This window comes from Nicrophorus vespilloides, unplaced genomic scaffold (genome assembly GCF_001412225.1).
Source record: "Nicrophorus vespilloides isolate i.1.1-1 unplaced genomic scaffold, Nicve_v1.0, whole genome shotgun sequence".
In the NCBI taxonomy this organism is placed as follows: Eukaryota; Metazoa; Arthropoda; class Insecta; order Coleoptera; family Silphidae; genus Nicrophorus; species Nicrophorus vespilloides.
The window spans coordinates 161,837-185,383 of record NW_017099286.1 but is presented as its reverse complement, the minus strand read 5'-3'; the positions used below and the strand labels follow the sequence as shown (position 1 = coordinate 185,383).

At 32.3% G+C, this 23,547-nt stretch overlaps 1 protein-coding gene across 1 annotated transcript; it reads left to right on the top strand.

The window, feature by feature from the left end:
• The first annotated feature begins 848 nt into the window (after positions 1–848).
• On the top strand, positions 849–23,329 carry LOC108564317 (ecdysone receptor-like). Its single transcript, XM_017923318.1, has 6 exons — positions 849–1,839; positions 19,474–19,901; positions 20,366–20,503; positions 20,565–20,717; positions 21,197–21,419; positions 22,372–23,329. Exons 1-6 carry the CDS (start codon positions 1,563–1,565, stop codon positions 22,620–22,622), a joined length of 1,470 nt encoding a protein of 489 aa, XP_017778807.1. The 5' UTR covers positions 849–1,562; the 3' UTR covers positions 22,623–23,329.
• Positions 23,330–23,547: the final 218 nt, after the last annotated feature.

Genomic DNA, 23,547 nt, shown 5'->3' with positions numbered 1-23,547 from the left:
ATTATGGTTAATATTTTTCAGTAATTTTAAATTTGTGAGTAAGAAAAGTGCATAAAATTATTATTTTCGTATAAGAAATTAAGAAAAAGGTTCACTTTTAAGCAATAATAGTATTTTGTAAAATACAAAAAAAAAAATGTAACTTTTTTTCTACATTATCAAGATTTTAATTGTTTTATGAATAAATAAGTTATAAAATGTAATGGAAAAATACAAAGAAAAATGATTAAATTCTGTAAAGTATAATTTGTATTAAAATATTACTTGGGTTTTCTATGAAATTGTAAAAGATATGAAATAATAATGAAATATGATAAACTTGTAATGTTTATTAATTCTGATGGTTTATGTATTTATATAAACATGTATTTGTATTAAAATATTTGTTTGGATATTGTTAATATGTATGTAATTGATGGAATAATTGTGTAAATATTGTTGATACTGGAATATTACGAACATGAAATGTTTATTGGTTGTATTTGATGATGTTACGTTTTATTTTTAAGTCTGGAAACAGGAAATCGTAGTAATCTATGTGTGTTCCCTAATCAGCGTGTGCTTTATAAATAAATGTATGATATTTGATGATTGGTGAAGCCGCGCGCGCTATTACAAAAAAAGAAAAAGAAAAGAAACTTAGACACTACACAACTAATTTCTTGTTGTTGTCAAGTGTCTCCTGGCCAAAGCTATTATTAAAACTTGATTCATATATACGTTGCACTTGTGCATATATAAATGTACGCATGTACAAAAGTATTGGTTAAAGTACTCCTTCACGGTGTTATTACCATGGTTACGTTGCTCTTGGATTTGTTGTATAGTTTGTTGTTAAATAAATGGATGGGTGTAATAAGTCAGGAGAACGTAAGATGTCCCTGACAGTGGCAGCTTCACGGTTTCGGAATGCCGGAGGGGTGCCAAAGGGGGCCTCGCCGCAGCCCCGCCGCGTCCCTCACCGTAAACCTGCCTCCTGACGTCACGGTCGGCCCAATGTCGGGCCCCACCAACAAACTCAGTTGGCCAACAACAGGCAACGAGGAACGAGCGACACTTTCAATTATCGTTTTCACGTGTTGTTTGTTGTTGCTCCGTTCGAAGAGCGCGCGCGATTCTCTTATCCACCGGGGGGGCCTTCACTCACTGTTGTTATTGTTTTTTTTTAATTTAATATTTATTTCCTTCAACCCCCGCAAGTTTTCCAACAAAAATATTATTAACAATTACAACACCTCGGATCCGGCTCTGCTCCAAACACAATCACCAATCGAAGAGTGGAAATACTAAATAGTCCATGTGCAATTTTTGTTGTTATTGTTATTATTGTTGTTGTGTGTGACAAAACTAAGCAGTGATACTACATTAGTGGGTGCTCTTGTGCGCGCAACCCGCGGAGATTTCAATGCTCGAGATATGAACGCTACGTGAGGACACGTACCCGAAAAACAATAAAACTGCACAGTTTCTTTTTTTTGTGATATTTCTGGTTGAAACCAGACGAGACTGTTTTTTTGGTTTTGTTTTGTTTCTGTTACTTTTTTTTGTTGGGGGCTTTTGAGATGAAACGTAGATGGTCGGGTGTGCAGGCGGTTAGGGTGCCTTCGGACGAGAGTTCCTCCGAAGTGACTTCTTCGTCGGCCACTTTGGTGATGAGTCCGGCCGATTCTATGGCCTCCGGGGAACTTGGGGACGTCGATCTGGATTTCTGGGATATGGATCTGAATTCGCAGAATCACGTGCGCGGTATTACCTTAATGCAGAACGGATTCGGTGTACCAGGACAAACAGTCATTGCCAATGTCCACCACATTAAATCGGACACCAGTTCTATCTCAGGTATACAACATATCCACATGCGTTCATTTTCTTTCTTTTTTTGGGGGGGTATATTTATATACATTATGGAAGAAACTTGCAACCGCACGCGTTATTTAACCACCCTCCCTAGTGCGCCTACCTTTTTCTCTCTTACCCTTGGGTAATTTACACAATTTATGACCTCAAAAAAAACTACCTACAAAAACCATTATTACTAGTACTATGTTACAAATTTCAACTTACTAACGAAATACACAACAATAATTATTACAGCATATAAAATTTAGCACAAAAAATAATATTGTAATTATCTTACAAACATTACTTTTCTAAAATAGAAAATTAGTAATTTACTATCGAAATAAACAATAAAATTACATACAAAAATAAATATAGAAATTATCAATGAACGAAATTTACTAATTGGAAAATATATAGTATTTTACATCAATGAATTTATACATTATTTAAAAAAAAATAATTAAAAACGTGAATTTTCAATTAGAAAAATAAATGTATAATTTTATTAATTAACACTTTCCAGTCCAATTTAATTACATTCTTTAAAAATCGATTTTTTTGTGAGTCTTTATTAAAAAAATACTAATTTAGTTTAAAAGTATATGAAAATTTTTGTACTTTTAATCAAATTCGTTTCATGTGTTTTTTTCAATAACAAAGAGAGAATAAAATTAGTACAAATTGATGAATTATGGGAAATATTCAAAAATATTATATAAAAAAGAAATGTAGCTTAAAAGTTACACGAGAAAAATATTAACAGCACGAAATAATATATAAAAATATATGAAGATTAAACATTGCAAAAGCTGTACTAAAAAAAAAAATTAATATCACGAATTGCAATTCAATCTGATGTAAAACATTTACATTTCTTTATAGGAAAAAGCTTGTTGTAATATCGAGTCATTCAACCTTGCATAATAAATGTTACGTAATTACGTTAGTTCTTGACTTTACTATTGGTTTTATCTGTATTTGAACAGATTGTATTGAGAGATATTTGGCAAGTTAGATGATTCGATGAGTCAAATGGAACTTAAATTAAATTGGTGCGACTCCTTTAGAAAGTGTCACAAGTCGAACTTTCATCGGTGATTCAATCAATACATGTTTAATTTATAGAAGCGCGGTTATATCGATCACCAGGATTGAATGAAGACAGTATTTAAAAGTTACTCAACAGGTGACGTTCATTCTAACTACTTGAGACTTTTTACTTTCTTCTTAATTAAATTAGTTTGATTATTATTTTAACAATTACATTTTTTTTGTTCGGTACAAAATATTAAACTAATTGAATTAAGTAATAAAATTAAATTAACTAATTATAATAGAAGTATAATTTGTATTATTTTTGTGAAATGAAAAGAAAGGTGTAATTTCTGAAAAGTAATTTCATTTTACTTGTATCAAATTGATGACGACATTAAATAAGATATTTTATTAGATTACAAAATCCGTTTACTTGCTAAGAGAAACCAATAAAATCTTACTTTCTTAATAGCTATTCCTTTTACATCGCCAGCAAAGAAAGAAAAAGAACAAAAAGCGAGGAGGAATTTCTTAAAAAGAGAAATAAGAAAAAGACAGTAAAAGTGAATTTCAAAGAAAATATTTCATTTAGATTTGTTTTTTCTTCATCAAAGGAATAGTAATTTTATTCATTGAAACAAAAAATACATTAATAAATAACTTTGTAAATTGTCTTAATTTCATAACTTTTTTTTAGAGATGAATACAGTGCACATTATGTATAATTAATTTCAATCAGTGTGGATTTGTAACGTGATTTTCCACAGACTCGATAATTACTTATATATAATTTTAAATGTAAACACTCGTAACAATGGAGTCGAAACAGTGAAAACTTTTACACGCAGAGCCGATCCTAATGAATTGTGTAAATCGTAGCAACAAACAAAAAAAAAGAAGAGTTTTAACAGTAACATCGACACGAGAAAAGCAAATCCCCACTTTTCATCTGCTCGAAATTTATATGTCAATATAACGAAACGAAACGTTGCTTACTTTCATTACATTTTGTCTTAGCTCAATAAAAAGAAGATACTTTGTATTAAATGTAAATTAAAAAGTAAAAGGAAATTACAAAAAATGCAATACAGGTATCCTAACGTCTTACGAAATAGTTCTGTTCCAAAGAGGTTGTTCGTAAGTCGAATATGTTCGCAAGTCTGGGGAATTTTCCTATCACTTTTTACTTGTATATATGTTAAATTCCGTATTACTGACAGCATAAAATTGAAAAAAATAGATTAAAATAAACAAAATACTTACTTACAAATACTTTTCGATGTAGACATCACAATTATTTAATAAAAAATCGACAAAAGAAACAAATGGAACAAAACAGATAGTACAGATCTTCCAAAAAATTTATATTTTATTAAAGAAATTAACAAATTTTCTTTGGACAGTTCAATTTTTATCACTTGTAATAAGTTAGAACTTTTAGAATTTTGTTCGTCTATGAGTTCGTATTTTTCCTGATGATTTACGTAAATTTTGTTGGAAATTTACTATTAAATTATCAATATTTAATAAGTTTCAAGTATAAAGATTAAGATTTAATTAATAAGAATCCAATTAACGAATCGAATAAATTAATAACAAATTGATGAAATACTTTGTGGCAGTATTATCCATGCGTTTGATATAAGGAGGTCATGTTTAAAAAGAGAATAAATGCCTTGATCTGCATATATAACTTTTTTTTTATGTGCACATGTCGCAATAATGAAATTCGTCGAATAAGTGGTATACAGTGTGACCCTTGAACGACGTTTTATACAGAGAATTGTATACGAAATTAATGGTGCCATGACCAAACAGAACTCACCAGTACAAATGACATGATAAAACAGAACGTCATACAAGAGAACAGGACAAAATAGAACAGAATAGCAAAAAAACGGAACTGTTCCAAAATTTCCAGATTTTTACTCGTATAGTGAAACATATTCAAAAATACACATAATATGTGTACGCAAGTGTTAAAAATGATGTAGCAAGCGCGAAATCCGGGACTTCTCTTCTCATCGTCACTCGTTGTGCGAAACGTCGCTCGATAAGCGAGTCATTTTTCTTAAAATTTCATTTTGTTCGTTAAGCGAGGTTCCACTGTATATACAATTATAATACAATTTGATCACATTTAAGTGCTTTTACATGTTTGTGGTCGTAATGGAAAAAAAAATAGAATTTGTTCGAAATCCAAATTGAATTATTTATATATAAAAACAATCATTACATCAAATCTATTAAAAACCAACAACAAACACAATAAAATCTTTATTGTCCATGTATTAATTTCCAAAACGTGTGCATTTCTCAACGCTATTGTTTACATATACATAAAAAAAGATCAATCAAACTATAATTAAAATTTAATATTTACATGAATAATTCGCATATTTAATTACGTTAATATTTTTGTTTTAAATCAAATAAATTAAGCATGCGTTTTTTTTGTTATTCCAAGAAATGGAACATAATATATGCATATAGACTTAAATATATATATATATATTTATATATGTATGAAGAGAAGAAAAAAATAAGAAGCGTTGGCGTTGTTTTACAACAGAACAAAAATACCGTACAGACACAGTCGTGACGAGAGATTAATGTTGGCCAGACCACCAAAGAAATCCTTTTTACAACATTAATTATCATACGCTGCATTTGGCGACAAAAATTTATTTTTAAGCTTTTTTCTCTTTTTCAACTAATTCTTTCCGTTGAATATTCATTCCAGAAACGGGACCCGAAAATAAGAGATTTACTACTCACTCTGTATTGTGTTTTTTTTTTATATATCTTGGGTACTAGGCTTAACCTCATAAGTATGTCAGTGATGTGTAAATATACATGGTTGAAACTCTGGTGGGTTTCGTGGGCAGTACGGGTGCGTAATATATCATCAAATTTATCCTGCAGTTCCGTCAGTTAACAGACGCGTATCAATCCTCGCACAAACTGAAAACGTTTATTATTTTTTTCTTGATTGAAAGTTAAATTTATTCTCTTCTAATATTTTATTTAAATTAACTAACTTTTATAGTTCATTCAAATTATACATATAAATCTTTAAAATTAAACATTTAAAAAAATATCAAATATTTAATTTGAAAAATTGATTTGTATTTAAAAAAAAAATGTAAATTATTTATAACAGTTATATAACTAAATTTTTACTTAATTTATTGGTTCATTCTATTAATTCAAAATTATAATGAAAAATATAATTTATTTATTTTTTAAATTGAATTGAATTTCTGCACACTAAATTTATAATATTTAGGTACAAAGTGAACTTACATTTAATATGAATTACCTAAGCTTTTTTATAGTTTTACTTAAGAGAAAAATCTTTCAAATAAAACATCAAAAATTTATTGGTTTTGAAATCAAATTTTAATTGACATTAAATTCATATTTTTAAACAAAAATATAAATTATTGATTTTTTTTTAAATTTAATTTAATTATTTTTACTGGTTTATGAAAAAAAATTGAATGACATCTTTCAAATTAAACATTTAATAAAAATCAAAGATTTATTCGTTTTGAAATCAAATTTTATGTCAATTATTTATATAACATTTGATTATACTACTAAATTTTTAGTTAATTTTATTAATTAATATTTTTAAACAAAAAAATTAAATAATTGATTTTTTTTTTATATTTAATTTAATTTTTTTTACTGATTTATGAAAAAAATAAATAAATTTTTCGCAATTTATTAATTGAATTTCTATACATTAAATTATAACTAAACTTTTAACATCATTCACAAAAAACAAGATTTAAAAAAAAATCAATTCGTTTTGAAAACAAATTTTATGTCAATTATTTATATAACATTTGAATATACTACTAAATTTTTAGTTAATTTATTGGTTAATTCTATTAATTAATATTTTTTAAACAAAACATATAAATTGTTGATTTTTTTAAATTTAATTTAATTTTTTTTACTGATTTATGAAAAAAATAAATTAATTTTTCGCAATTTATTAATTGAATTTCTGTACATTAAATTATAACTAAACTTTTAACATCATTCATAAAAAACAACATTTAAAAAAATGAAAAATTTATTTTGTTTTAAACAAATTTTATGTCAATTATTTATAACAATTATTAGTCAATTTTTTGCTTCATTCTAATAATTCATAAATTTGAATGAAAAATCTAAATTATTGATATTTCATTAATTATTAATTATTTTAATTGATTTATAGAACCAAAATAAAAAAAATCTCGCAAATTAATTAATTCAATTTCTGCACATTATAATATTTTAGTATTCAATGAACTTTTAACATAACAATGACTCATCTTTAGAATTATTAAATTTCGCATATTGAAATCATTCAAAACTAATACTTTTACCTACTCGCGAACTGAATTTTCAATGAACTACTCGCGCGGTGTATTTTATACACCACATGTATTACTGCCAGACAAAGTGCATAAATGATTGTATTAAAACAAGAAAAAACTTATTTTTTTTTATTAGATTCATAACTATTTGTATTTGCCCTCTTTATAAGCGTGAGTAGAGGAAAATATTGATGTGGTATCATTTCTTAGAAAATTGGAGTAGGTTAAAAGTTAACACAAGCAATAAAATTTAAAAAATTACTAATTTAAAAGCAAACATCGTTTAATGTTTTCAACCAAAGATAATACACCTGTATTTTTAGAAAGAATTTAACAATTCTGTATAATTCGAGTTTCAAGGTGATTAAGTCGAAAATCGAAATTGCGTTTTATGGCTCGTTTAACACGAACGTTTATTTACTTAAAAAACGAAATATTAATAAAAAAAAATATACTGGAAAGTTCAACGATAATTACATTTTAGCATTGTTTTCGAGCATTTTCCGAACCAAGGTCGAATAAAAATAAATTTCATAACTAATTTCCACAGATCATTTTTTCAATTTCTTTATTCCAATGCATATTGAGAGTGTTATAAATGAATTACGATTTGTGCGCTAAATAAAAACATTTCTTTATTTAGTGACTCGGTCGAGTTTTCTGTACGTCTAGACGTGAGTAAACAACAGGAAAAATATATATATCCAAAGGTGTATGTGTCTGTTCTTTTTTTTTTTTACTGTGTATATCAGTATGTGCGTGTACATGTACAACATTTTGTTATGTACATGCACATATTCTTCTCGGAAACCTAAAAAAGAGATAGGCTTGTATTCACCGCACTCACAACAATATTCTGTGTATGTATGTATGAATGTACGTACGTTCGTTGATGCGTTCCGTCCCCAAGCGCATACAAAATCCCAGGCCTTATCAAGTTTCGAAATGAATTTTATACTGTTTGTATTGATAAATACGAGGAGAAAGGCCTCTCTTATCACAAGCTATCACCCAACAACAATACGTGGATGTGAATTAAACTCGATCGAAAGAAACAACAATTTGATCATCATCACCTATACACATCGAATAATATTGAACAAAGAAAATCGTTTTTTTCCAGAAAATTTATTAAGATGGGTATTTTCCATACGTTTTCCTTTTTTACGAGTGCGTTATTGTTATTATCGTCTGGGCACAAAGGAAAAACATAAAAATTTAGTCACCTGATAACAGGGAGAGACCATTAAAACGTGGATAACTACATGTGAATGTGTTGTCGTTTATTTTTTTTTTGTTGATGTTGTAAATATAAATAAAGTTGAACTGTTGACAACAAACAAACAAAAAAACAATCTGTGAGCGTACATGCACAATCAGAATTCAGTGGAGTAGGCTTTATTTCCTGTAATTAATCGCAGCTACATTTTGTTCACGCACTTGGACAACAAATTTAGACTGAGAAAAAAAACTGTTTATTTAAAAATAAGTCACTTTCAATCATCTTTCATCATAAAGAAAAGTGTAAAGAATAAAATATAAACTTTTTCTAATTTGTTAATGATTAAACTTTCTTAGTTTATAACTGAATTTTTATAAAAAAATGAACAATTTTCAAAGAGGAACCTTCAAAGAAGTCATCGACATAATAAGACCAATTAATTAATTTCTTTTGATTAAGACTTTCAAGAGAAGAAAAACAAAGTTAAGTTGTCTCATTAAGCATAAAAGTATCTTCTTCGTTTGAAGATAAACCTTTCCGTATTATTCTTGTACCTACAATAAAAATACAATAAAAAACAAGTATGAAAAGGAGTTTTTTTTTTATTTTGGTGTCTCTTTCGTTTTATGTCCATCCACTCTCGTTCTGCTTAACGAATGAATTGAAATGAAATGATTCATGTCTGGAGAATTGTTCGTTCTACCTTTGTAAAAGCAAACTAATTAAGATGGCAATTTAATGGAGTGGCACAAACAATAATTAAGTTAAATGCACTCTCCTCCCTCTACCTTTCTTTGCTGTTTGCCAAGTTCTTTTTTCTCTTACTCATTCCAAAAAAAATTCAATTCATTTCACAAAAAAGAACTTATTAAATTAAATTAATTGTTGATTCGCAATATTTTCGTTAAGAAATTGAATTTATTTATTTATTGTAATAAATTCTCTTCGTTATTTCTTTCTGTTCCGTTGCATTTTGCTGAGTTATCTACAATAATATAAATCATCATTGTGGCTCTCTTAGAGTTATCTATGGCAGCACCAGATAAGATAAACCTGTGAAGGCTACGAGAGTGAAGCGCTGAAAGAAGACCTACATTCGATGTCCACAAGTTGTACCACCTCTTTGGGGATTTCCAACTTGTGGAATTTTCATGATTCAACCATTCCTTAACGATTTTTTACAGTTGGATGTCATTTGCAATGCAAGAAACCAAAGTAATTATGGTTATTTAAAAAAAAAAGTTTCAACCCAAATTCATTTTTATATAAGATTATTACAAATGTAATGATGTTTTTTTTTATTTTTCCAAATCTCTCATGTACATGTTGCAATTATTTCCCTTTAACTACATATCATTACAAACAAATCTCGCGTAGTTCTGTTCATGAATACTTCTTTTTTTTTGTATTATTATTTTTTACACCTGTCTATTATACTTCCATGTTACGTTGCACACACGACTCTGCTGAAACCTTGAAATACTTTCACCGATTAAATACCCATACAATCATAATATCATTTACTGAAAGAAAAAAAAAACAAACATGGAAAAATATTGTGTTTATGTTTCATAAATGTATTTCAAAGTTTCAAATTATATTTTGACCACTTTAAGAATTTTACTAAAATTTCATAAAGTGTTGACAAACAACTAAATAAAAAAGTACAAACAAAAATATTTAAGTGTTTGATAAAGCAAGAATTAAACTCCTCATATTTATATCTATACTAAACTAAGAGAAAAAAAAACTGTATACAAAATAAATATACTTTACGAGTTTTGTAAGCATATAAATAGATGAGAAAAATACGTTTGTAAAGAAAACAAACAACAATCCACGAAAATATCGCAATTTTACACCACAGTAAATTTAGGAAAAAAGCACGAAAATGCTGTCTGTCCGAATATATTACGCAATTGATTCAAGATGTCGAAATCAACAGGAAAGGTAATTACGCTGTAAACTCTATACATTTTTTCCTCCTTCATCATCGGTAAAACGAAACCATCAATCACGTTTTCTACGCTTCAAAACAACAGCAAAAACAAAAAGTATATATATATATTAAAACCAAATTATAAAGCGCGTTAACATTACTAAATAATTACAATTTCGAGCAAGGTGATTTCATTCGATTAATTTTCGGAGGCCCACGGTAATTGGGGTGTCAAATTTACAAGAAGAAAAAAAACAACAACAACAACGAGCATGAATTAAAGAGTAAAAGTTAATTAACCCAATTTGATTGCAAAGTCTCTTCGACACTTTGTATAAACTTCGCCCACTTTCGAATGTGTTTTTTGGATTATGATAATGTGAATATGAAAAGAAATGGAATATATATTAAAATTTAATATACAAAAAAAAAACAAGGTGAATGCCGAAATAATCGGATTAAAGCAAAGTTGGGCGTTCGATCTTAATTGTAAAACTTCCAAGGACCTAATGGAAATGAGCACTTCGCAAATTGAGATTTAATTTTTGTATTACCAAATTTTCTAAGTTATAAGCAAATGTTGTAGAAACGTGCGGTCGTTCGTTCAGCCACGCAGTCTACGCCTTTGTACCTGTAATTAGCATAGTTGGATCGATGCAATTATTGTTGTTTACCTAATAATAAGTTTATGCAATTTGAAAGCACGTCGGAATAAATTTTGCCTTTCGCTTGGAATCAAACCACAACAACCATCTGAGAGAAGGTAAGATGGACACACAAAGGTTCCTAGTTAACAACAACAAAGTGTACTTTTAACAAAACTATGCAAGTGCATTAAATGCGTGCAGGCCATCTGCCGCATTGAAATGGTAATGAAAACGCAAAACCAAGGTTAAACATTGTTATGCAACTAACAGGTGGCATTTTCAAGATGGCGCTAAAACCATAGCATATAACCATCATCTATCCACACACACATAGAGCTCACGTTCAGATTTGTTCCAAACCATTCTCTTTCTCTCATGGTTTTTCATTCTTTCCTTCTTGCTTCGTTTCATATTTATATTATCCACGTCTATTGTGTAATTTCATTCGATTAATTTTCGGGGGCCCACGGTTATTGGTGTGTCAAATTTATAAGTATCATTTGAGGAAAGAGCAAAAGTTAATGGAGTCTTCAATATTATCAATTTGATAAGAAACTTGATGATCTTAATATTTTTTTAAGAAAATAAGTAAGAATCTTATTAACTTTTGCTTTCACCTATTGATTGAATACATAGCTTAGACTAAACACCATAAATTTTATTTTTATGTAGATGATGGAGAAAGAGGAATATTTGTTTTGATATACAGAACATAAACACAAGAGTCGTCAAAGGTTAAATACGAGAAAAAAAGGATATATTGAACTACGCCTCGTCCTTGATGCATGCACGTTTGCGTCGTACTTTGCTTAGGAAGAGGGAAAAAAATATCTTTGATCGGTACTATTAACAAGAATAAAACAACAACGTATAAAAAAAAACACCGCTGAAGAAGTCTTCTATTTAATTTGCGCAAATATTTGCATGAACATCCGGCAGTGTTTAACGGACAAAGGTAATAACAAAACAACAGTTAGTCGCATCATCGGCACACACTACCAAATTCCCAGCACGTGCGAAATGCGTGTGTGCGTATCCATCCTCATATCCTACAAATCCTTCGTCCACTTTATTCTGCGATGCGTACGGTATGTGTATGTGAATGTGTGTAAATTAATTCGCTTTTCTTTGAGAAAGTCCACAATCGAGATTGTGCAACGACATATACAACTATGACGACGACGACGACGGTCTTGACTGAGAAAGTGACACGGATTCGAAAAGTGGGACACGCAACGTTCAAAACCAATTGAACTGCTGCTGCTTACTACTACCAGTACTCATGGGTTATTCTAACTAGCTCAAAGTAGTAAACCAGAAATCGAAGTCTCGTGATTTAACCCAAATTCACGAAACCGAAGTCCTTGGCAAGGACACGCGTCGTCATTAATCAAAGATTTGTTCGCCGATCGTTTGTGCTGTTAACCAAAGGATTCCTACAGTCATCGCTGTATGCATAGAAGCTATTTATTCTGGCTACGTGTAAATAGTTCTACTACTTCCTGTTAATCGCCGCAATACAACAGCTAAAACCAAGTTTTCTTTTAGCATAAGTTATTCACTTGCATGCAGATCCTTAACAAATATCGTAAAGCATTAATCTTTGCAATAAATTAGCACATGCACTAAATTTAATTACTTTCTAGACGATACATAATTCATAACGACGTTTTAACAAAACTTCTTTATATTTATGAATACTAAATCTATTGCCACTATCATAACAATCTTTAGTATTAAAACCTGAATTCGTTGACCTCGTTTCCGATGAATTTAAATTGATGCACAACCAAAAAATTGGAATGAATATTAAAAGAGAAAAATTGAGTAAATAAATAGTTTCGTATGGAAAGTGTGATGAGTATTTTCGCACATGTGAAATTTTGGAATTTGCAGGTGCACACGGCATCTGCTACAGCTTTGCATTTTTTTTTTTGGGTGGACTCGAAATAGACCTCCAGATTTACTGCAGAGCGCTCGGCTTGTATAATTAATGATAAACACCACCATGACCTTGCAGCATTAAAACGATGCTTCTTGAAGAAGAGAAGGAAAAACTGGATTAATGTTGCAATATTTTTTTGTGGATCCAAGGACGCAGGTGTGTTTTTTGTTGAGCTTAGAAGGGAAATGGGTTAATTAAAAGTCGGGCGATGAAAGTTAATTAACTGCATTAGGTGAATTTGCTTATTAATGGGGTTGAGTGAGTGTGTGAGGTAGATGGAGCGGTTTTCCAAGCGTTGATTTGCATTGGGCGTATTGAGTAAACAGAGTACTGTGTATATGGAGTAGTACTTCCAAGTTGTTTTGTAGACGAGTGTAACAAGTCTACAACGTCGATGCCGGGAGCGATTGCCGGCCTTGACTCTTAATACTCTCCTGCCTCAGTCGCTCTCCTCCTCGTCCCTCCATGGTGACTTAAGTCACTTCTTGCATGCCGCAACGCAACTCCACTATGGGAAAACAACATTTCTCATTTTATATTGTACGTTGTTCCACCAGATACACACACACACACATTCAAAACCTCATCTTGAAACAACCTTCCTTCCAACCAAAACGAAGAAAAATTAACTCATTTACTGCCTCCTAGCATCGTCCAATCCAAAAGCAAATCCAACCAAAAAACCTATGGCCATGAAAACTTTTCATTTAATACAAGAGAAAGAAAGAGATGGATGTGAACGAGTAATTGATGCGTGACGACAATTCATTCGATTTGCATTGTTTCGTTTCGAGACCAAATCTGCAACCTTGGAGAAGTCCAATACAGAACGCGACGCTGTTGCATTCCTAGATTGTCGACCTTCCGAATTTCGCGCGATGTCGATGACTCTAAAAACGAAATATCCAAGGTAAACAAACCATTCGCACAAAAGCGATTTAACTTTTGCAAGGAATATCGAGGGAGAAAGGGAAAAAGAGAAGGGTGAGCAAGTTGGCTTCGATGAATGAGAGTTTAATGAAGACGCCCGTGGGATCAATCCGAAATTTGCGGCACGTGGGACGACACACACACACACACATTCTTAATTAGGACTCTCCTAAAAGGATCCGCGCCAAATCGGAGGAATTTAATATGGTTTCCGTGGATACCCCTCGTCCTCGTTGCCAGGACGCAAACAATTGAAGGATATTTTTTCCTATTCAATTCCAATTCTGTTTTGCTGCTTACACACAAAAAAATATGCGTATTTATACCCAATGGGATCCTCGTAAATCATATAAACTTCTACTCAACATATTGTTTTTTTTACGTTACACCTAATATTTTACTTTTTATAAGGTTATAGGTTCGAACTGTCAAAGTATAAGAAATATAGTTGAAACAAGCAATAGTTCTTTGAGCTATAGGATGTGATCGAAGTAATAGTTAAAGCAAGAACATACCTTACGAATTACCGGACTTGTTTAATTGCAAGTGGCGAATCCAGCTATAAACCAACTTTGCTTAAGCAATTAACTTCCCTCTTGTTCCCGCTAATTTGTTAAACTTTCCAAGCACAAAACCGTAATCCCGCGAATTGCAATTCGTAAATGTCACAAATCATCACATCAACAAATCCATAGCAACCATTCATTTCAAAATTGAATTTTAAATAACCTACCTTGATCTTCGCTGTTGCGCTTTAAATTCGGGTTAATTATACGATTACGAAATCTCTTTTCAAAACAAACGAATAGCAACAATTACATTATAAATTCTTTGTTTCTTTCAAATTTTCTTTGTTCGATTTTTTTTTTGTTTGGGGCTAAACAATGCGAAAAAGTAAACGGTTAATTTAATCCGTTTTTTTTTTTGTAGCGAATTTTAATTAGGATTAAAGAATCTAGGACGAAAACTAGAAAAAAAAAACTGATTGCTTTTGAGTCGTTCCATGTTGTGATTAATCTTATGTTTGCTGATCTCGTTGTAAGTGAATACATCACGTATTTATTACATATTAAATACAATGCGGGTATTATTAAGAACAGTTAAAACCGCGCCCAATTTCATCTCTTCGTCTTTCACGCTCATCGGAACGGGTTGAAACGATGATGAAGATGATGAAATCCGCATTATTTTTGCCGAGAAAATTGCCTTTTACCTTCACATATTAATATTTAACATCGAGGAAACAATAAAATTATTATCTAATGCAGCAAGTAAACGCATAGTGTTTCAAGATTATTATTATTATAGTAGAATATACGTTGAAATTGAATAAGAGGTCAACGGAACGATTATTGATTGATTCTGAGAATCTTTGGATATCCAGATCATGGAATTATTTTATTGACCTTCCACTAAACGATGTTGAATTTAGAGATTTAGTCCACTAATTTGATTAAAAAAAAAAAGCAAATACACTTTGGATTACTAAAAATCTCCCCTAATTCAATATTTAATGGTATCGAAATTACGTAAATTTTACTGAATTAATCAGAAACTTTATATATTTTACCGGCTTTGATGAAAATTCCGACAATTAAAATACCAAAAATCGAATTCCCGACAACCGTAATCCCGACGCTGTTATAATCCCGGCAGTATCAAAATCTCGACAACCGTAATCCCGACACTGTTATAATCCCGGCAGTATCACGATTTTGGCAATCCATATTATTTTTTTTTTACAAATCTCGATAAGTCTAAGGATTAATTAACTAGTTAGTTTTAATTTAGCGTAGTTAAAAAACAGATTTTACACTTTTTTTTATTAGTTTAACATCAATAATTACATATATCAAATAATGAAAGACTGTCGGGATATTCAATGTCGGGATTTCGATATAGACCCCATATTTTACGTATACGATATTATTTGAAGTGTTGTATTGTACAACACTTGTACAATTATTGTACTTGTTAAACTTTCGAGTCAAATTGTATAGATGGAAAGTTGGATTTGCTGAAAGATTTGTTTGAAACTTTTGATGTGAGAAGAGTGGAGTCGGAAGGGCGTCAAGTGCGAAATGGGTGAAGTGCATATATTGTGTTGACTAAATGGGATCACTTGTAGTAAAATACAAGTGTATGTATGGAAAAGAGAGAGAGGGAGAGTGGCGGAGGTCGCGGCCAGCGGTGGAAAGAGGCGGAGGCGGTGACGGCGGCGTTACGTAACCGCGACGCCTCGGTGCACGTAACCGTGCAGTGATTAATATCTACGGTGTAATTGTTTAGCCGTGGCCTTCAACCTGCTGCTGCTGCCGCCTGCTGCCTACCATATTTCCTGAATCCCCATCCTGAATTATAAATGCATACGCAGATGCAATCGTTCCTGCTGTTGCTACAACATAGAAGACCTCTCTTTCCTATCATTTCCGAAGCACCGAACAATGAAGAACGAAGATCGAACGATCCAGCTGAGAAGAAGGAATAGAAGCAGCAGCAGAAGAACGAGAGCACAATCATCCTTCTTCCTATTGCCATTACCATTCTTTCTCTCTCTCCTTCACGTTGCAGAGAGCACAGACGTGGAGTAATTAAATGTTGCTTCGTGACAATCTCGTTTTAATGTATGCAAACTCGTTCTTCTTCGCTCGTGCTTCATCCAACCAGCGCCACTCTCTCTCTCTCAGTTCTTATTTCACTTCGTCTCTCTTTCGTTTCGCTTTGGAATGCAAATTGCCGCAGATTCTCTCCGATCGTCGAATTATTAATTGACGCTGATTTGGGACGCAACCCACATGCTAATCTTCTTTGGCCCACTAAAACAAAATACAAACCAATTGTAAAAAAAAAAGAAGCAAAACCAATGCACTAAAGGATCTCAGCAATTACTACTTTTTTTTCTTTCTCTCTCTCGCTTCAGCTGTGTAAATCTGTTATCGCCGGGCTAAGACATAATTTGTGGTCTATGTTGGGCGAGGTCTGCGGTTATTAGCAACTGCATATTGCAGATGTTGATGTAGTTGACCATGACCATGACATTGATTTAACCTCTGCGCAGGTATATCAGGTGCATTCTATTCTAAATCTGCAAATTATACTTGTATATATACACACACACACACAAACACACATATGTATGCTGTGTATAAGCATCTGGCGTGTTCAGCATAAAAAAATTGTACGTTAAGAAGAATGCGTGCAAGCAAGATGGAAGAGCAAGAAACGCGCCACGAATATCATCTCAACTATACGTACATATTTACTCTTTTTTTCCTCTTCTCATTGTAACTTAAGACTTTCGGTTTCTACGTTGATAATCCGAAGGGAAGAGGAAGAATCTGATATTTCAGACAAAATGCAAAGATAATAATAACAACAACAACGTCTCACGAATTCGCGTTAAAAAAAAACAATTTATAATTACGCAACTTTCCTAGTATGGAAGAAGACACTTAAATGCTAAAACTCATTAAAAGAAATTTACTAATAAGGTTTTAGTAAAATTAAAATCTGCAATATACAGGAAACTTAATTACAAGTAGTAGTAGTATTTTCATAAGTGCATTTATTATTAACCATATGCATCGAACCAAAACCTATTCACACATCAATTATATTTTCTATTATAATTATAAAGTTTTCATTGAATCATATTTTTGATTATTTATGTTCAATTTGATATCAATCAAAACGAAGATTAAATAAGTAATCTTAATCTATAGTGGGTGTCCAAAAAAAAAGAAACTGCAATGATTCATGAATGAGTTTCATAATTAACTTCTTTCATAACATAATAATACAAGAAAAAAAAACTATAATTTAAGGACTTAATCAAGTTTATCTTGAGTTGGTGTAACTTAAAGACAGTTCGTTCAGTTTCCTCTTGGTGAAGTTCATCTATGATTCATGGAGGAGGTGAAGAGAGGTACCATGAATCATCATGCGTCGTGTGATTCAACCTGGGATTCGGTTTCCAAAGAAGTGTAGTTAATTTAATTAGACCTTAAGACCGTAGCTGAAGTGTGAAGTCAATTCTTGGAAAGTACAAAAAACATTCATTCTAAAAGTTCCTTTAAAGTATAAAATTAACATTTCATACAAGTTGACCCAAATACAGAGAAATTAAATGTATATTCAAGTTTTTTTTTATTTCCTCTATTTTTGAAGTATAATTATGAGTTGCTGCAGTCATAAAATACTTGTCTTACATATTTGAATATTTCCCAAATAAAGTTTTGAAATGATTAAAAGGTTGAAGTAGAATTTATATTCTCACTACGTATGAGAGTTTGCTCTATTTTCAAGTTTTAATAATGAGCTGTTGTGGACTTGAAAGACTTGTTTCAAAGCAATATATATATATTTTAAGAATACACGTTTCTCTGGTTAAGGGACGTAATTAATTTAATTAAATCGCTGAATGTGGAAAGATTAAAGAGTGTAATAATCCTGATGAAATTGCAAGTATTTATTTCTTGATTAGGGTTTTCTCCGTATTACATTTTCTTGTCTTTTTGGATGTTATACGTGATCTGATGACGAAAGAGAGCATCGATTGATGGAATTTGTCGTATCTACGATCTATTTGTTTTCTATTTTTTTCTTGAAATATATAAATATATACGAGGAATAAAGTTTTCGGCTCTAGTGAAGATCGTAACGAGCTGACGCGTGATGGGAATGGGAGATAGAAAACGGAACAATGGGAGAGTCTCGCGGCGAAGAGCAACAGCAGCAGCAGAGAGAATGTTACCTATCCGAGACAGAGAGAGAAGACAAGTGTGTTGAGGTGGTGGTGGAGGAGGAGGAGGAGGAAGAGAAGAAGCAGAACAATGGGGCACTTTTTCTTTTTCCTCCTGAAACGAATTCACTGTTAAGGACGCAAACGCCGTTGTGTAATGCGGCTCAAGTTTGAAACAATTAACGTTCATTATTAATCGCACAAAGGAAAGGAGAAGGAGAGTCATTATTAAATTATTAGTATGAGAAAGGATTCGCGACGTCTGGATGCGCGTGTGACGATGAGGAATGTTCTACTACTATAAACATGAATATTTGTTGTTTCTTGGTAATCTTAACCATTCTCGTTTATTTTTCTTGATGTGTAAGATGCGCTTGTTATTTAAGAGAGATTTTTCGGGTCCCCGCTGATTCATGACCTTACCAATAAAGAACTGCGCTCCGTGGTGTTCATGCAATGCATGTTTGGTAAGACGGAGAGAGGAGACAGTGCGAGCGGCTGAGAGAGAAAAGAGGTTGCATTTTATTTATAAATCGTTGGTCGATCAAACGGAGCAACGTACGTGCGGTTTTCGCTTGCACTTACAAATAAAAAGTAAAAATACTTGCTTGACTAGTTCCAGCCATTACCTCACATTTTATATAAAGCCGCGCGCCGTAAGTTTTAAACAGTAAATCTGAAATGGCGAGGAGCGAGAAAAGAGATTCTCTACTATTTCTTCTTCTAGATGTTGTTTATGATGATGATGATGATGTTGATGATGTCGATGTGGTATTTTATCGTTGTGTGTTTTCAGGTCGAGAGGATCTTTCGCCGAGCAGTTTGAACGGTTACAGTGCGGACAGTTGTGATGCGAAGAAGAAGAAAGGGCCGACGCCGAGGCAGCAGGAGGAACTGTGTCTCGTATGCGGCGACAGGGCGTCCGGGTACCATTACAACGCCCTCACCTGCGAAGGTTGCAAGGGCTTCTTCAGGCGCAGCATCACCAAGAACGCCGTCTATCAGTGCAAATATGGAAACAATTGTGAGATAGACATGTACATGAGGCGCAAATGCCAGGAATGCAGGCTGAAGAAGTGTCTCAGTGTTGGCATGAGGCCGGAATGCGTCGTCCCCGAGGTCCAGTGCGCCGTGAAGCGCAAGGAGAAGAAGGCCCAGAAGGAGAAGGACAAACCCAACAGCACCACCAACGGACTTCCCGACATCATCAAAATGGAACAAGAAGTAAATACTATTACTACTAACAATGTAAGAACATTCCATCTTCACAATCTTAATACTTATAGTCTTAGCAAAAAATCAATCACTTTCGAGCTGCTCTAAAATCATTTTTCAAGCATCTGCTGAAGTAACATCATCAAATTGCTGCGATCAATTTTCATGTATAATTACAACTATCAACTTTTTAATCTATTAATTTAAAGGTATCTTTAACATCTTACTATGCTGTAACAAATTTGCTTTTTTTTTTCATTCTACTCAAGTGGAGATTCTCAAGTAGTTATTAGACTTTGATGTATCATCATCATCAACACTTTACTATTAGAATCGTTCTATTTTAATTAATCCTTTATTCATCAATCGTTTTTGAAACTCGAATGTGATTAATCAACGCGTAGATTGTAATCGTGAAATTATATGAAGAAACTGTTACTATACAAGTTTGGTCTTTTTTATTCTCTTTTTAGTCATCGGACAATGAAAAGATGCCACTAGTGAACGGCGTGAAGCCCATCTCACCGGAACAAGAAGAACTTATACATCGACTTGTTTACTTCCAAAACGAATACGAGCACCCCTCGGAAGAAGACGTGAAACGGATTATCGTAAGTACAATTACTTTAGTGTTATGTAATTGTTGTTGGTAATTGTTGTTTCTTTGTGCAGAACCAACCGATGGAAGGTGAGGACCAGTGCGACGTCCGTTTCAGGCACATAACAGAAATCACGATACTGACGGTGCAGCTTATAGTCGAGTTCGCGAAACGGCTACCCGGATTCGATAAGCTCCTGCGAGAGGATCAGATAGCTCTTCTGAAGGTAAACTCAAGAATGGAACAACATTACATAATAGTAACACTGGGAAAAACTAAGTTCTCATCTTGTATAATGTTATATCATTTCCGATTGATGAGTTTGTAATTACAAAGAGAAGAAATCCAATCCATCTCGGTCGGGTTTTAATTGAAAATTTTCATCTTAATTTCGGTGATGAAAAGATCAAATCTAAGTAATATCCATTAAGAAAAAAAATTGTAATAATTAGATTCTTCTATAATGTCCTATAATTTCGGAGTTGATGAGTTTGTCCAAATTGAAATTTCAATCAAAAACTTAATTTCGTTGATGATGAAGAGTAGAAGACGAAATCTGGGTGAAATCTAAAGATGACCAAAATTACGCAATCTTTTGATTACTTATCCGTTTCATCATTCATCTGAATGGTGAAAGTGCGTCAAAAGCAAAGTACTCACGAAGAAGTAATTGTTCTTGTCGATTTATTTCTTCGTTTTTTTTAGGCGTGTTCGAGTGAGGTGATGATGTTCAGGATGGCGCGACGTTATGACGTGCAATCGGATTCGATCTTATTCGTAAATAACCAGCCATACTCCAGGGACAGCTATAATTTAGCAGGAATGGGAGATACCATCGAGGATTTATTGCATTTTTGCAGAACCATGTACTCAATGAAGGTCGATAATGCAGAATACGCCCTCTTAACAGCCATTGTTATTTTCTCTGGTAAGTTTTTTCTCTTTTTTTTTTTCATATTTTCTTCTCTTTGCTTGAGCTTAAAAATCATGGAAGAACAATAAAACCAAATGAACATATTATTATTACTATTTTTTGTTCGTCGCTCTTGCGAAATAGAAAGGAAGCGTGTTTTACAACAAACCAACAAACAAACAAAAAAAAAGTATATATAATAATCCACTACATGCACACACCAAGGTAGCGTTCGGCACGACATTGAGAACACAAAAGCTTTCGATGCCAACAACCTCCAAAAAATCCTGCAAAAATAATTACAACAATTTCGGTTTTCAAACCCGTCGTAAAACGTGCGAAACAGACTAAAACAAACAAACAAACAAGGATCAACAACACTAGAATCTAAATGTCATTTACTTCATCAAAGCTGCTCATTCATTTGTTTTATTTTGTTATTCTCCACGATTCCTTTCTAATACAAAGAAACGAATTAAATCAATTGGATCTAGAAGAAATTTATTGTCTCACTTTATAATGATTCAGGGTTTTCAACACCTTTTTCATTCATTCAAATCATAGATTTAGTTTTTAAATCCAACTTTATAGTAATTTTACAAAAAATTCATTGAAGTTCTTATCTTGTGTACAGGTTGTTACAAAATATCAATGAAGTATTTACAAATAGTTGAGATAGTGGAACATGTACAAAACTAAGTATATAAAAATGGATTTCAGTACAAAGATCGAATAATTAACATATAAATTATAGAAAAAAAAATACCACAATCTTATTTATTTTCAAATTAATATGTAAATTACGTCTAGACGTATTAAATTCAAGGAAACGTAAATAGATAAACAAAAAAATTTATCTTTCATTATTTATGTTTAATTAAAATGTTTCAATATTTTCATGACAATTTGAGTTAGTGATGTTGTTTTTATATGTGTAATTAATTGTGATGTTTTCGTGTGATTGCAGAGAGGCCAGCTTTGATCGAGGGTTGGAAAGTGGAGAAGATCCAGGAGATCTACTTGGAGGCGCTCAGGGCGTACGTCGATAACAGGAGGCGCCCGAAAGCCGGAACGATCTTCGCCAAACTGTTGTCCGTACTTACCGAGCTTCGTACGCTCGGAAACCAGAATTCCGAGATGTGTCTGACGCTGAAGCTGAAGAACAAGAAGCTGCCGCCGTTCCTCGAGGAGATCTGGGACGTGGACATGAAGACATAGTAGGAGGAGAGCGAGGACGGACCGAGGAGCGCGAACGCCGCATCAGAAGGTCCCCGATAGAAAGAAAGACAAAAGAACAACAAGAACAAGAACCGATCACCGAACTTGACTTGATGATGAATGGTTTTTCAAATTTCACTTTATGTTCAATTGGTAAAATTGTGCAGTGCGCGTGAGTTTTGATGAAATTGTAGGCTGTGAAACATAATTGTATAAACAAACAAACAAAAAAAAAAAAGAAAATAATAACGATGAAGGAGGATAGAGAGTAAATATGGAAGAGTAGGATGAGGAGAGGCGAAGATGAAGATGACTACGAGAGTTACAGAAATAATAATAACACGTTGAACAAGAATAAAAATAAAAAATAATATTCAGGAACACCCAATGTTTGAAACATGTATAAAGAAAAACAAACAATATTGTAAGCAAGGACAAAAAAAAACAACACACACACACAGATATCTATATATATATATATATATAAAGAAACAAAAGCTGAAAGTATAACTTTTCTCACTAATCGAGTTGGCATCTAGACTGTTGGTAGGTAGATAGGTCTCATTTTATTTTTATTTTTTGTTTTGTTTTTAATTTGTAATATATTTTTATTTACTTAAGACTGGATTGGACTGATTTACTGAGGTGCCTTCTGCAGACTGAGGGCCATGTCTGGATAAGTGCAATTTCGATCGGCATAAATTATTTAAAAAAAAAAAAGATGAAAAATGAATGAAAGGAAAATTTTCAAAAGAAAACACACGCAGACTGAGCCGTCCTTAAAAAAACATGAAAATTGCGCGAAAATGGAGAAGGAAAAGCGAAAGATTTGGGGAGGGGGATAGGGGTTGTAGATCGAGGAAATTTAATCCTGGCTTCGATGAAAGAAGTTATTAAAAACAAACAATTATTATATAATGAACAC

Excerpts from the sequence above, each read along its gene's own strand:
- LOC108564317 (XM_017923318.1), top strand. The coding sequence starts at position 1,563 with ATGAAACGTAGATGGTCGGGTGTGCAGGCGGTTAGGGTGCCTTCGGAC. Across the intron at positions 19,902-20,365 it reads TCATCAAAATGGAACAAGAA|TCATCGGACAATGAAAAGAT; the intron begins GTAAATACTATT and ends TTCTCTTTTTAG. Across the intron at positions 21,420-22,371 it reads AGCCATTGTTATTTTCTCTG|AGAGGCCAGCTTTGATCGAG; the intron begins GTAAGTTTTTTC and ends GTGTGATTGCAG.